Source organism: Lycorma delicatula, chromosome 1, assembly GCF_047948215.1.
Source record: "Lycorma delicatula isolate Av1 chromosome 1, ASM4794821v1, whole genome shotgun sequence".
In the NCBI taxonomy this organism is placed as follows: Eukaryota; Metazoa; Arthropoda; class Insecta; order Hemiptera; family Fulgoridae; genus Lycorma; species Lycorma delicatula.
This window is the reverse complement of record NC_134455.1, coordinates 108,757,305-108,772,006: the sequence shown is the minus strand read 5'-3', so window position 1 is coordinate 108,772,006 and position 14,702 is coordinate 108,757,305. Positions and strand designations below refer to the sequence as shown.

The 14,702-nt window shown below is 30.8% G+C and overlaps 1 protein-coding gene across 1 annotated transcript in view; it reads right to left on the bottom strand.

Moving 5' to 3' along the window:
• The window catches only part of cutlet (chromosome transmission fidelity protein 18 homolog), a 170,434-nt gene that overhangs the window by 132,948 nt on the left and 22,784 nt on the right, over window positions 1-14,702 (bottom strand). Inside the window, exons 6-10 of the mRNA XM_075354703.1 lie at window positions 11,253-11,379; window positions 10,234-10,317; window positions 8,697-8,849; window positions 5,389-5,497; window positions 313-459 (exon numbers count right to left, since the gene is read on the bottom strand). Coding sequence (XP_075210818.1) covers window positions 313-459; window positions 5,389-5,497; window positions 8,697-8,849; window positions 10,234-10,317; window positions 11,253-11,379 — 620 coding nt within the window. The remainder of the gene's footprint in view (window positions 1-312; window positions 460-5,388; window positions 5,498-8,696; window positions 8,850-10,233; window positions 10,318-11,252; window positions 11,380-14,702) is intronic.

Here is a 14,702-nt window from a genome sequence, read left to right as displayed (position 1 = left end):
ATCTCCATGGCAGAGTAGTCTCAGCCATTTGTCCAGAAGGTCCCATGTTTAAATCTCAGTTAGACATGGCATTTTTACATACACTACAAAAATTTCAGTTCCATTCCCATATACAAGCTTCACTCTTATTTGGTAAATGAACTCAGATTAAATTATATGTTTTAATATGGTTTTGCATGTATATAGATATACTAACAACAGAAAAAACAAAATAACTATTAACATCTTAGTCACAAAATCAAATCCTAATAATTTAAGTAAAGGCTATCACTATAAGAATGAAAACCATTATTATTACAACTAAATACTCACCAGCATGTCTTGCCAAAATATGAGCCAACGTAGTTTTCCCTAAACCAGGGGGGCCACAAAGTAATGCCATTTTAAATTTAGGCCTACCTAATTCATCCAGCTCATCATCTAACTCATTTTCTGCTGCTTTCTTTTTAAATTTACCACCTAAATTAAAATGTAATATTAAAAATTAAAACAGTTTTTAATCAAATTATTAAAACAGAATAATGTCCAGCACATCTGTAATATCAAATTAATCAAGGTTCTGGCAGTTCATTGTATCCACCCACTCTGCACAACTGACATTCATAAAAAAATTAGTTTACATTTATAAAAATATGATCCTAACACATATACAAAATTTAAAAAAAAACTTATTTTACTTCCAGAGTAAGTATATGATTTTAAAAAATGATGAAATTTGAGTATTATTTGGGATACTTGGGTACTATTTTCAGACAAATACATTAAATAGATTTTGTTTTGTTAATTTGTATACCATTTTAAACAAATACCAAGCAGATATGTAAATGGATGCTAGACATTGCATTCATTGTCACTAGCAGAGTGAATGCAATACACAATTCACTTTGTTTTTTATCTGGGTTGGTTAATTGTAGCTTTTCTTTTTCTTTCTTTTTTTGTTGTTTTTATTTTTATTTTTATATTTTGAGCCAAAGTTAGTTATTAAAATTTATCAACATATAAACTAACAGAACTAATCAACAGTTAACAGAACTATTAAATTTTAATTTAATAATTTAACTTTGCAACTACGTAATCTTTTATTTTATAATTTACTATGTCAAAAAGGTTCATTGTAGAGTAACCTATTTACTGTCAGATAATGTTCTGAAAATAAATAAATATAAGCTGGATTGCCAGAGTGTTTTTCCAGTGTATTCCATCAGTTTTTTCCATAGTACATCACTGTACTATGGATTTCTTTCAAATGTCTGCAGCACTACATAAAAGTCGCATGTGTTTGTGCTGGAACCAATTATGGCAGTCCGACATGAGGCACAAATAACTCCTAAATAAGCAAGGTTATTTCCAAGAAAAACCAACATCCTATGGCTAGCTTACTACAGGAACTGTGGGGTGAGGTGGTTTTCTATTTCCCATCACTAAACACACAGCTACATGTTAGCATGCTAGACAATCTGAAAAGTACGTGACACTCAACCCTCCAAACCAAAACGTTCACCACATTTACCAACAGGATTACCTCTACAATGGCAACATTACTGTCAAATTAAGAAACTATGATTAGTCTCTTGTACCTCAGAGGAGATATGAGCAGCTATAAGAAGGAATACAATAGATTCATGTAAATGGCATATTAAAGCATTCACTTATGAATCAATACACAATATACACACCATCTAAACACAATATGATGTAGAATTTCTACAGTGGCAATTCAAATAAAAACACAAAACCTTTCACTCAACTGCCAATCTCTTAACAAAAATAAAAAATACATAATAAAATTATGAGGAAAGTTAAAAACCATAATAATTTTTTTTCTAAATCTCAATGATATAGCAGATTTTAGTACAAGTAAGTGGTCCCACTACCCAATTGGCATCTTAGCCAATAGAATGGCTTTTTGTAAAATCCCCCAAACAGTCTCAAAGGCAACAAATCACTCTTTCCAGCAGTTAGAAGCTGCTCGCACAGTCGTGGCTAAACTACAAATGAAGCCAAGGCAACTGATAAAATTCTCATAGTACCTACTGCAAGAAGAAGGATGAAAAATAAAACAAGAAAGCAGAAAATTCATGCAATTACTAAATGAAATATTTACTTCACTAAATTAGATACTCAATAAAGTATCAGTTTCAATAAAAAGAAATTCTTTCATTCAGTTTTAAATAAATCTATCAAACAATCTTTTACATGATAGGTAGTTTATTAAAAGTGACAGAAGCATACCTTTTTTCACAGTTTAAATTATGCTACGCAACACACAACTTCTGATTTTTTAGAAGAAGCATGCAGACCACTATTTATCAATAAACATTATACATCTATTTGGAAATAAAAATATAATAAAAGAACGGTATAGTTAAACTTAATTTATTTTATTTTATGTAGTCCCATCAATACAATAATAAACAGAAAAAAAGAAACAGGTTTAAAACTGTATGAAGGAAAAGGCAATCTTTATTTTTCAACTGTGAGACCAATCTTTTTTTTGGGGTGCAAAGAACACTTTTATGCTAATATCGCCCAAAATAAATAAAAAAACTATAAAAAAAAAATTCCCCTTCTCAGATATCAAAAATATTAATAAAACAAGATTAAAACTACGATGAAAACTATGATAACAACAAGATTAAAATTAAAATAATAAAAGAAACGTAACCATTAAAATAAAATATACAACACAAATAACAAAATAAAATCAAAATGTATGGTTAGTTAAAATTAAATTTTATGAAGAAATAATACCCAGTCAAGTGCACTCTTATCATTGCCTAGGATGTGGCAGATGTCCCCTGATGACTTAAATTTACGATAAGGACGCATAACATATGCAATCAACAAGGATATGGCACACAGTCAAATGGCAGTCGCATTGTACACATAGTGGTGCATTTTCTGCTGACATCAGGTTCCTGTGAGTAGTTCTTGTATTTCCTAATCGCAACTGGCACAGGGCCACTTCCTCTCGGCGAATTTTTTTTACATGAACAGTCCCATGACAACACAGCATCTTTGATGTGTCTGAGTTTATTATCCACTGTAGCAGTCCAGTCTCCTTGCAAACTTCTTCAAAGAATAAGTTTAATAGAATTAATAAAATCAGTAGTAGTAACACGAATGGTGAAAGACAGTTGGCTACATGTATCTTTAGCAGCAGAATCCAAACATTCGTTACCCAGGATTCCCATGTGGTTAGGAATCTCAGAAACTCACTTGTGTATTGTAAAAATTCAACTTAGTAATTTTAATATGAATTTTGATGACATTAGAATATCTAGAACAGATTTTCTAAAGCTTATAATACACTACACAAATTGCTACTAATAAGGATGTGTTGATGTTGACTTAATGATATTCAAAGTCACACTGAAGGCGTACAGTTCAGCATTACAGACACTTGTAAAACCAGGTAGATCAAACACATAAGTTCTGTCATTTAAAAAAAAGCACATCCACCTGTAACATTCTCTTTTAGCCCATCTATACATAGATGGGTTTGTCTTGGATACTACAACTACTGCGTCTGAGTTTGTCTTGGATAAAATGGTAAAACGTTTGCTGACAGATGACAGGAGTTAATTTTTTAATTATATATGGCGAGGTAATAATTAATATTTATGGGGTTAAGTCTCCAAGGATATGAACAGGGATAAGTTGGTAAAATAGAAGGTAAATCAAAAATTAAAAGCTTCATTAAACGGCGGGTACAAACATCAATTGGTGCTAAACTACGTGGATGGCTTTCATATCGTTGTAAATGAGAATTTGCATGGACTGCTTTAAGAACCAGATGATTTGGTTGTCCTTTAAAATGGGCAGAGTAAGGTGCTAGCAGCTGGTCCCATCTCTCCCAAAATGATGACTAACCACAATCAACAAGTATAATTGTTACAGGACTTGATCTGGCAAGATGAAGAAAAGCATGGTGTACAGCACCCAGCATCTTAAGCATGGTAGGATAAGCTGAACATTAGGTAATACAACCATAATCCAAACAAGACCTAACTAAAGAATTATAGAAACCTAACATATATGATCGATTGGCTCCCCACTTGGTTTGTTAACAACTCAAACCATATCTAAAATTTTTAAACATCTCACCTTTAACTGTTTTATGTTTGACCCATGTAAGACGACTATCGAAAGGCAAACCTAAAAATTTAACATCACTCCACTGGCTCTTCATTAAGAAAAGCCTGTGGAGTGAAAGGGATTTGTAGATGAGAAAAGACTACACATTTTGTTTTCTCAGGTAAGAACGTGAAGTCGGTGATGTTATATATATAACAAAATCATCCAAAAATAGAGAACATAAAACAGGTGGTTTCACACATTTAGTAATACTGTTGATGGCTAGAGTAAACAAGGTGGGACTTAATACACTTCTATGAAGTACTCCATTCTTCAAGGTGAAGCTACTTGACAAGAATCTCCAACACATAAACACATAAGTATGGTCATTTAGGAAGCCCCTAATAAAGGCAAGCATATTGCCCACACCTCCCCATTCTTTATGGATGTTTAGAATATCTTGTTGCCAGGCATATGCCCTCCTGATGTCAAAGAAAATAGCAACAAGTTGCTGGCAGAAAAGCATTTTGGAAAGCTGTTTCCAGTGATACCAGATGAACAATAGAATATCATCCTTGGCAGAAGCCATATTGTTTTGGAGATATCACTGTGTTTCTTTAAATACCAGGTAAGCCTGCAGTTATATTACCATTCTACCACTTTGCACAAATAACTCATCGAGGAGATAGTGCAGTAGTCTGAGAAGCGTGCTTTGTCTCCACCAGGTATTAAGTACTAGTACAACAATGGCTTCCGACCAGACGGGTGGGAAGACTTGCATAGAGAACAAACCATTATATATATATATATATATATGCAGTAGGAGATGAAGTGCCAAATTGGGAAAGTTTGAGAGCATTCTGAGATAAATGTAATCAGGTCCATTGGAAGTGTCACATGAGTTTTTTAATGACACAACAACTCGTTAAATGTAAAGGGAGCATTTAATTCACTGATCAAGTCACCAGTTTTTAAAGCTAATATTTCCATTTGTATCTTATATCTTTGAAATTCATTAGTGTATGATTAAGTTAGGGACATTGAACGAAAACAATCAGCCAGGTTAGTTGCGACTGCAGAAGATGATGTAAGGAGTTCTCCTTCATGAATAAAACCAAGGATAGACTGTTTCAGGGATCTGGAAATTGCACGAAGCTTCCTCCACACAGTAAACATTTAATTTCATTTTTCATTTAAAAGTTATAACACAAATATAAATGTTTTTAAAACTTAACAAAAGTAAAAAACTATAATACGGATCTTACATTTAGGAAGGTCTTAATTATTTCAGGCTATCCTACGATTACTCACCAAATTTTCCTTTTTCTTCATATTTCTGTTTGATTTTAATTTTATTTTCCTTATTGAATACTACTTTATCCCACAACTTGATCCATTTTAAAAGTGACTTGTTTGTTCCCTAAAAAAAAATGACACTTAAATAAAAGTGTAAAATTAAGTTAAATAGCATCATACTAATTATCATCTACAACACACAAAAGTAGAAAATAGAGCCCTAATCACCCAACCTGTGGTTATCTGGCACTTTTTTTCAACCAACCTTACAATTAATCAAAGAGTTACTTTAACTCATGAAAAAGATTTCTTCATTCATATTTCATTTTTATCATTACCGACAAACAACAGAAATTGACTGACCAAAATTTGAATAATAAAACAGTTCAAATAACAAAAATGAATTAATTTTAACGAATGGTTTATTTGTCTGTGGTTGACAACTTGAATGAAAAAAGTAACTGCTTATCAAAAAAAGAATAAATATCTAACATCTATTCTTATTAAAATTGTGAACTCTAAAATTTATTTAGTACTTATAAATTCTTAAACTCTTTCTACTTGGCTTAATTAATCAGAAAACAGCACCTAATTTTTTTCAAATATAGACTGCACAATTTTTTTCATTATATTCTTTAAAAATTAGGTTGCACCTGAGTAAATTGAAATAGAAATGAGCAATAAAGGAAGCATAAGCATTACGAATAGAACAATAATGAAGATAGTCTAGGGGTCATAAGTATTATTAGTTTAGTATTTCCATTTTATATATAAATTCAGAAATGAAAAAAATAATAGAAAGGCAATATATATGCTAGTTACATAGTTTTACATTCAGTCAAGAATGAAAAGTAATTCAGCCCATGTATGACCCTGATTTCCAGTAAAATTCCTTTCTATCAAGCACCTTCTTACTCCAAGCTCGGGTGCCCATTTGTTTGAAAATGTTCTCTGCACACTCAATCCTTCTCCTTTAGCAATCCCATAGCCTTCTCTCCCAAAGATTTTTTCTATAAATCTTTTTTACATTTCTCACATAACTCATTTCCTCACATCCCAACCAACACATCCATTTGATCTGTATCTCTGTCAATGTTTTAGGCCTGTCACACAGCTATCACAAATCTAAATTGGAATGAATCCACCATTCTCCATTACAACATGTTGGACCACAAATTATCTGTCCCTCAAAAAAACTTTCCTTCCTCAAAAAAAAAATCAGAATATTTTGATCCTTTTTCATCAGGGTTCATGTTTCTAGCCCATACTAAAGCACTGGTCTACTTATAATACACCATTATTTGTACCAATTTACTTTCCTGTCTTTAAAAAAAGATACTTGCTCAAAGCAAAATAGCAGTGATTTCCATAATTTTTCATTTTACACCTACCTAAATTTAATTTTTATCATTAACCAATACGTATCTATATTAAGAGACCGCTTTCAAACTTACCATTACCCAATTCAAAGAATTGGTGGTTTCTCTGAAGCCCTTTCTACAAATGAATTTCTATATTTTTCTAGCATAATGTTAATTAAAATACCTGATAGTAGATCTCCAAGGATTAATCCCAAGTATACATGAAAATCACCCAAAAGAATTTTCTGTAACTTAACCTTATATTTTGCATTCAATCTTACTAAACTAACCTCTTTAAAAGTACAACACTAACTATTCTAATTATCAGAATAAAAAAGTTGTTGTGCTCCTATCTAACTTCAGCTGGCTGTCTAAAACATGATGCCAGTGTCTTTTACTTTCTCAGCGAATACAGCTATAACTATAAGCAAATATAACTATATTAAAGAGGAAAGTATGGTGATCATGTCAAAAATGGAGTACCAGGTTTTTTGCAAGTCTTTACTATAAAGGTTCTAACTAGTTCCTCTAGATAAAAAAATTATATGTATGTATATTGTCGCATTGCTTTTGGCATTATACCTCAGGCCTGACCAAACCTTGAATTTTCTTCACATTTGGTGAAAATATTTCTATATATGGGGCATTGATGAAAGAAATTGGTTCAGGAAGTAGGGGGTATGGCAAATTTTCTTCAGTTTTTCTTCAATTTTCTTCAGAGGCATTAAGCATAAAACATTTATTTAAGCAAATTTGTTACCTGCAATGCATATATAAATAATAAAAAAAAGTCTTTCAAAAAAATCAACCGCACCTCTGAAATATGAAATATCTTTTTTGTTCTTTTGCTCTATATTCCTTTGCTTAAAATATTTTTCAAAAGTTTCTAGTTCATATACAGAACTATCAAGAAATGTCTACAATTTTTTTAAAATTATACACCCTCAAATTAAAATACAGAATAGTTTTTTGGAGATTTTCTTTTTCTTATTTAGACTTTTCTTGGGGGTGTTAGATACAGAGAAAAATTTACTTAAGCAAATTTGTTAAATTTAACCTATACATGAATACCCACCTTTAAAAAATACTTTCTTTTTTTTTTGCTCTTAGTTTTTATTACTTTTTTATCTGTTTTCTGTATATTATAAAAGGATATTAAAATTAAGCCCTATTAATAAGGTACCTTTGGCACCTATAGTATATTCCAGACCCAAAATGAGAAGCAATTTTTTCATTACTTTTATAAAGATTGTAGTTTATTTATAAAAGTTACACTTGACCGGCATAACCAACAAAGTCATGTAATACTTTTTTTTTATAACAGCTTTTTTTTTGCTGATTAAACTATCATTCTGTTTAGTTTTGAATTTCCTTAACTATGTACTGTAAATGAGAGGTTAAACTTTGATTTAAATAGAGCTGTTTAGCATCTGCACAGCTAACTTCAAATAAAGAAATTTATTAAGAAAAAATTAATAAAAGTAAAATCAGTAAAGGAAAATTCAATGATTAACCCATTTTTTTTTTTGTCACAACATCTCCCAAGTTACTAAAAAATCTAGAGACTTGAATCATTTTATCAGTCCTTTTCCTTGATTTTTTATATCATCAATTAAATTTATTAAAAAAAAAAAAATTAAACATAAATATTTTATTTTATCAATTAGGATCAATTTATATCAAATTTACTGCTTTAAATCAGATTTATATCAAATTTACGGCTTTAAACATTTTAAATGCATACAAAATTTTGTTCATTTTCAATTTAGATTCATTAATATTGGAAATTTTAAACAAAAAATTCATGAAATTTCTAGTTATTAATGAAATCAAAATGTAAAGTATCTTTCTTAGGCTATTCCATTTTTTAAATTAATGCTGAAATTATTAATCTTGGACATGAAAGAAAGATGAATGGCCATTTTCTCTTTCATGTTCAATGCTACATATGAAATTAATTACCTCATCACTAAGAAGATCAATATATCTCTTTGGACGATACTTTTCAACCCATAGTTCTCCTTCAACAGATTCTGTTGACACATCCATCTTAGTATTATCATTTGTTTTTGAATTTACCACATCTTTTTCAATAGAATCCCATTTCTTTTGCAGCTTATAAAAATAAGAATCAAAACACTTCTTAATAAAAGCAAAACACAAAATCAATAAATATGGAAAATTATCTATATAACATTCAAGATAACTATTTTATGGTTTAAAAAGCAATCTCTAAGTTTACAACATTCAAAAAGGTTGTAAAATTAAATCTGTAGATCTGCCAAACATACCAACATAATAGATGTTGATGAAAATAAAAACACATTAATATTCGTTTTGAATCCAGCTGGCAAAACTAGCGTCATGATCTTCCTGTTATGCCAAAATTACAACACAAGATTTACTATAGCAATGCTTAGTGGATATTCTACATTTAATTTAACAAGTTTTTTTTTTAATAATAAGCACACCAATACAGACAGATGTGGTCATCAATAGTGATGACAGATGACTTGTATTTATATGAAAGTACTCCCATTGCAATGTGACATTCTGGAACCATCTTTACAAAATATCTGTACTTGAAGATGTCAGTTTTTACCTCAAAACTTACTGGGAGTATCAAGATAATCCTTTCCTATCAGAACATGACTAAATTCATATGACAGGTTTCAAATGGCATCATAGGAGTATTTCAATCCATGTAACAAGTGCTGCAGTCATAGGAGTATTTCAAACTACATTAATTGAAAAACTCCAAAAAGCACCAACTTACAGTTATTCATTACCACTTGACCTGAATTCCAGCTGATGTATTATAGGGTTTACAAGAGTTATGAGGTAATAAGCACACCAAAAAGCTTCTTCTTCAAACAGTACTAAACCCACTTGATTGTCATTAAGTGTCTATGAAAAGATCTAGTGAAGTTTTCTTGAAATCCATATCAAGACAACCAGCACATCCAATAATTGTTTTACCAATGAAAACAGATTTAAGAAGCATTCAAGTATTAAGGTATAATTTTTAAAGTATTTGAACATGTACTGAAGGCAACATCATTACATGAATTAATTAATTCATTGCTCTTCCATTTTTTCTAGTGGATTATTTTAGTGTTTCAGTTGTCTGAATAACAGAGCTGCAGGAAGTAATAAAGGTTGCTAACTGTAACTGGAAGGAACATTAATGATTTAAATATCAAAATGTGTAATCTTTAATTATTCTCTTCTAATCTTTATCTACACAAAACCTCACATCTGGAACACATACTCAGATGCCAAGGCTACTATAAAAAGAGACAGCAATCTTATCTTGAAATTAAAATAAAAAGAATTTTCATAGTATTGCCTATCCACAATCTTAACCAAGATGTGAAGATAGACAAAATGCAGTGATGTAATTGTTCAAAAACTTAAAATATAAAATTAAATTTAAATTAATAGCACACATAATTAAAACAATGGAATGCATACAATTAGGTGATCCCAATTGACTTACCAGAAGAGCTGCTTCAGTCTGAATATTTTTGAATGGTAAACTAAGAAGACCTCCAGATCGTATTTGTTTAGACACATCATCAACCTATCAGATAAGAAATTAATAATTTTTAACAACACAGCAATTTAAATTTAAAAAATTAAAGACTTCAAAATTAAGTTTCAATCTGAAACAGGTCACAATATTTCTTTCATCATTTGAAAGATTAGTGATTGTGTATGTGTATATGTTATCTGTATCTGTGAGCGAGTGTGCCAACAGATATACACAAAGAACACAAATAAGCACCTCACACGTCATAATCAACCTCAGTATATCACTCTTAGAAATTGGACACATATACAAAAATATTAACTGCAAAAAGCAAATTTTATATTTAAAGCACATAAGCCTCAAATCTGACAAATGAATATAAGATTTTAAAAATACCCTACATTTAACAAAAATAATAATAGTAATAATAAACAAAAATGCATCAGAGGTCAAATACACTACATACTAAATATTTTTATTATGGATGAGCATCATTAACAAAGTACCATCTGCTACAACTACAGCAACACTAATGAAAGAACTGCATCAGAGTTACAAAACAATCTTCTATTAGCACATTTCCAAATATTGCATTTAGAAATTATTTTTTTACAGTTTTTTCTCTAAAAAGTATGCAACAATCATCACAATTGTAACAATCTTGGTTACCAGTGTTGACTAGGTGTTATTATAATAAAAATAACACAATTCTCTATTTAATTTTACATAAATAATTTTTTCCCCAATTGAGTAGAAGCAGTGTTAACATTATATTTATCCCAATAAAAAAAAACCCAACAGAAAACATTTCATTTATCATTTTATCATAGTTTGAAATATTTATAATAAAATAAACATTTTTATTATTTAAGGATAACAATATTTTAATCAAAACCAACAGAGCTACAATCATTGCACTTGCAAACCTAACACAACATAATTTAGTATGAGAAAATGTAATTAATTAATATACAAATAAAATCTACCTCTGAATTAAAAGCATCTTCTGTGCGCAAACGCAAATATATTTTTTCTCCATATTGAAGATTCATTGATACAAATTGATGATTGGGAACACGACGAGTAATTTCCAAGGCTAACTTGTTCTCAAAACTAAAAACAGAAAAATATTAGAGAAAAAATTACTCTGATCAGAAAAAAAATTAAAAAATGAAATACAAACCACAAAAATTTTTTTTTTAAATAATAAGAATTCTCTCACATAATTGTATAATTGGATACTATTCACAGCAAAAATGAGAATAAATATAAATTAATCTGCATAAAATACGAACATACTGCTCATTATATGTGTAAAATGAATCACAAAGTATTATATAACAGTGTGTCACAGATGCAACTAACATACTGCCAAAAATACAAAATATTTTGATGAATGTTTTTTCAAGAATCAAAATGTAAATATGCAAAGAACAGAAACAAAGTGAGATCAAGTGATATATATTCTTGGAAAATCTGAAATGATCCAAAAAAATGCATGTAATTTTGGAGTATACTCTCCCCCAGGAAACATTCTGATCTGGTAAGTCGATCTGCATGTTGCTCAGGAATAGATTTTGCTTAGAAGAAATTAAAGGTTGAGCGAACAAAAAGCCTGAGATGTGCAAGGGTGTAGGTTGAGATGTAAATTCACTACCACTTAAGATGTTGAATGCGGTGTACATTATTTTTGTTTATAATGTAAACTGCATTTATATGATGCTAATTATAGATGATGTTAAATATCAGCAGATTTAAATAGAAAAAAGGTACAAGGAAAAATCAACATAGTAACACTCCTTTAAAATAAAATATAGTTTTTTTTTCATCATGCAGGAATTCATTAATGTTGCCTTAAATACAATAACAATGTGTACAAAGTGTTAATGTAAAAGGCAAGGTTGAACAGATTCATGTGAATCATTCAACAAAAATACCCATTTATTAGTAAAAACTGTTTTCATGTTTATTTGTTTATTAAAAAAGTATCAAAATAAATTTTTAAGTATGTTTAATTGCAGAAATATCATTGGTTTAATTTACGCAAGAGATAATATTTTCTGGTTCCTGTGTCAAATGTGACTGCCTGAAGTAAAAAGTTATATATGGGGATATTAGATGGAAGAAGAAACTCAGTACAATCAAAAACAATTAACATATGATCATGTTTGTAACCTCTTGACAAATACAAATCTGATTAATATTACCTCTACATTCTTTTTCCTGTTGCATTTTAAGGAACTTAACATTTACTTATATGAATGCAATTGGGTGGTTTTTGCATTTTATAATAAATATTCTAACATATGTAATGCAGTTTTAGAACAAGTTTTTTTAATAAAAAACTGACTATTAAGTTTCTGTGATTAACTACTATCAGTAAACTACATGCCCTAAACAAAAAAATTACCCAAAAAAGAAACAAATCCAGTGAACATGTAAATTCTAAATATGAGGTTAATAGAAATACAATAAAGTCATTCTTTCTTGCTTATATGTTCAAATATGTTTAAATGTATATATATATATATATATGAAAACACATATGTACTTCATTAGAGAACTGCTCCAGTAAAGCTGAACAGCTGCACCATCAAAACCACATTAAAATTGTTATTAAGTCTACAATAAAATGTACAGTTTTTTGTTCATAAAATGTAAATATTTATATTTCTAATATAAAACGAAGGAAAAAGTAACCAACATTTTATGAAAAAATGTTATTTAAATACATAACTAAATTATAGCCTAACCCTGTTATTTGAAAAAAGTGAAAGTATTAGGGTAAGTTTTTCTAAAAAACCTTACCGATCACTTTTTAAGTGGTTTTTTGTTTGTGTAATTTTTAGAGGTGTTTTTAATTTTTTCTAAGCGTTTCTAAATATTTTCTAGGCTTAGATATTTTTAGGTTTTTTACTCTTAGGTACATTTAAAAGTACACTTAGGTTTACTTAATTTGATAACCAAAGGTTTAATTCCATTTGGAGTTTCAACAAAACTGAAGTTATAAGATCTGGACTATTGGCAAATACAATTTTTCTGCCAATAGTCCAGGACAGATACATTCTACAAGTAGAACCACCCCAAACAAAATCCATAAATATCAAGGATATATGAGGGTTATTTTTTTTCAAGGTCAGATCGGTCACGAAATAAAAACCCACACAAAAATCAGATGAACCTTTGCGCATATGTGTTGCACAGCGTCTCCAGTATGGCCTTCAATCACGCCATGTCACTTCGTTTAGTTCTGAACACACAGCTTAGACATTGTAACTTAGTCATTGTAGCTTAGACATTATAGACATTGTAAACATGTCTATAACAATATCATCTCCCGCCAAGTGTGAAGTGCATGCGATAATTTGATTTCTTCAGGCTGAGGGGTGTAATGCAGCTGAAATTCATTGACGAATAAGTAATGTGTATAGTGAAACTTCAATGAGTGACAGCAAAGTGTGACAATAGTGCAGGAACTTCAAAGCAGGACGTACAGATGTTCATGATGAAGGCGGTCAGGGAAGGAAGCGAGTGTCAACCGATGATCTCGTTGAGCGAGTGGATGAGGCAATTGGAGAAAATTGTTGGTTAACAATTTCTGTATTGAACGATTCGTTTCCTGAAATTTCAAGGTCAGCTCTCTACACAATTGTGAGCGAGAGACTTCAGTACCGCAAACTGTGTGCGACATGGGTTCCCAAGATGCTGTCCGACCATCACAAAACAATGAAAATGGACGCCTCCCTAACGTTTCTCCAGCGCTACCATAATGAAGGAGAAGATTTTTTGAACAAAATTGTCACAGGGGATGAGACATGGGTCCGTTTCGAAACTGAAGAAACAAAAGAGCAATCCAAACAGTGGATGCATTCTCATTCTCCCAGTAAACCAAAGAAGTTCAAATGAACCTTCTCCAACAGAAAGTGTATGGCTAATGTGTTCTGGGACCAGAATGGAATTCTCTTGGTGGAATTCATGGAACGTGGCACGACCATCACTGCAGCCTCATACTGCGTGACTCTTCAACGTCTACGAAGGGCAATTCAGAATAAGCGGAGAGGAATGTTGTCATCAGGCATTGTCTTTCTCTATGACAATGCTCAGCCGCACACTGCAGCTGTAACAAAGAAGCTCCTGCAGTGTTTTCGTTGAGAAGTGTTTGATCACCCACCATACAACCCGGACTTGGCTCCATCTGATTTTCACCTCTTTGCTCACATGAAACGCTGGCTAGGACAACATTTTGGCACAGACAACAAGCTGTAGACCAGCGTAGAAACATGGCTGAAAACACAGGCGGCTCTGTTCTATGACGAGGGTATTAGAACGTTGGTACCACATTACGACAAATGTCTAAATTGGAGTGGCGACTATGTAGAGAAATAGCATAACTATATAATTACTTGTTACAAATAAAAAACTTTTTATTTTCACTG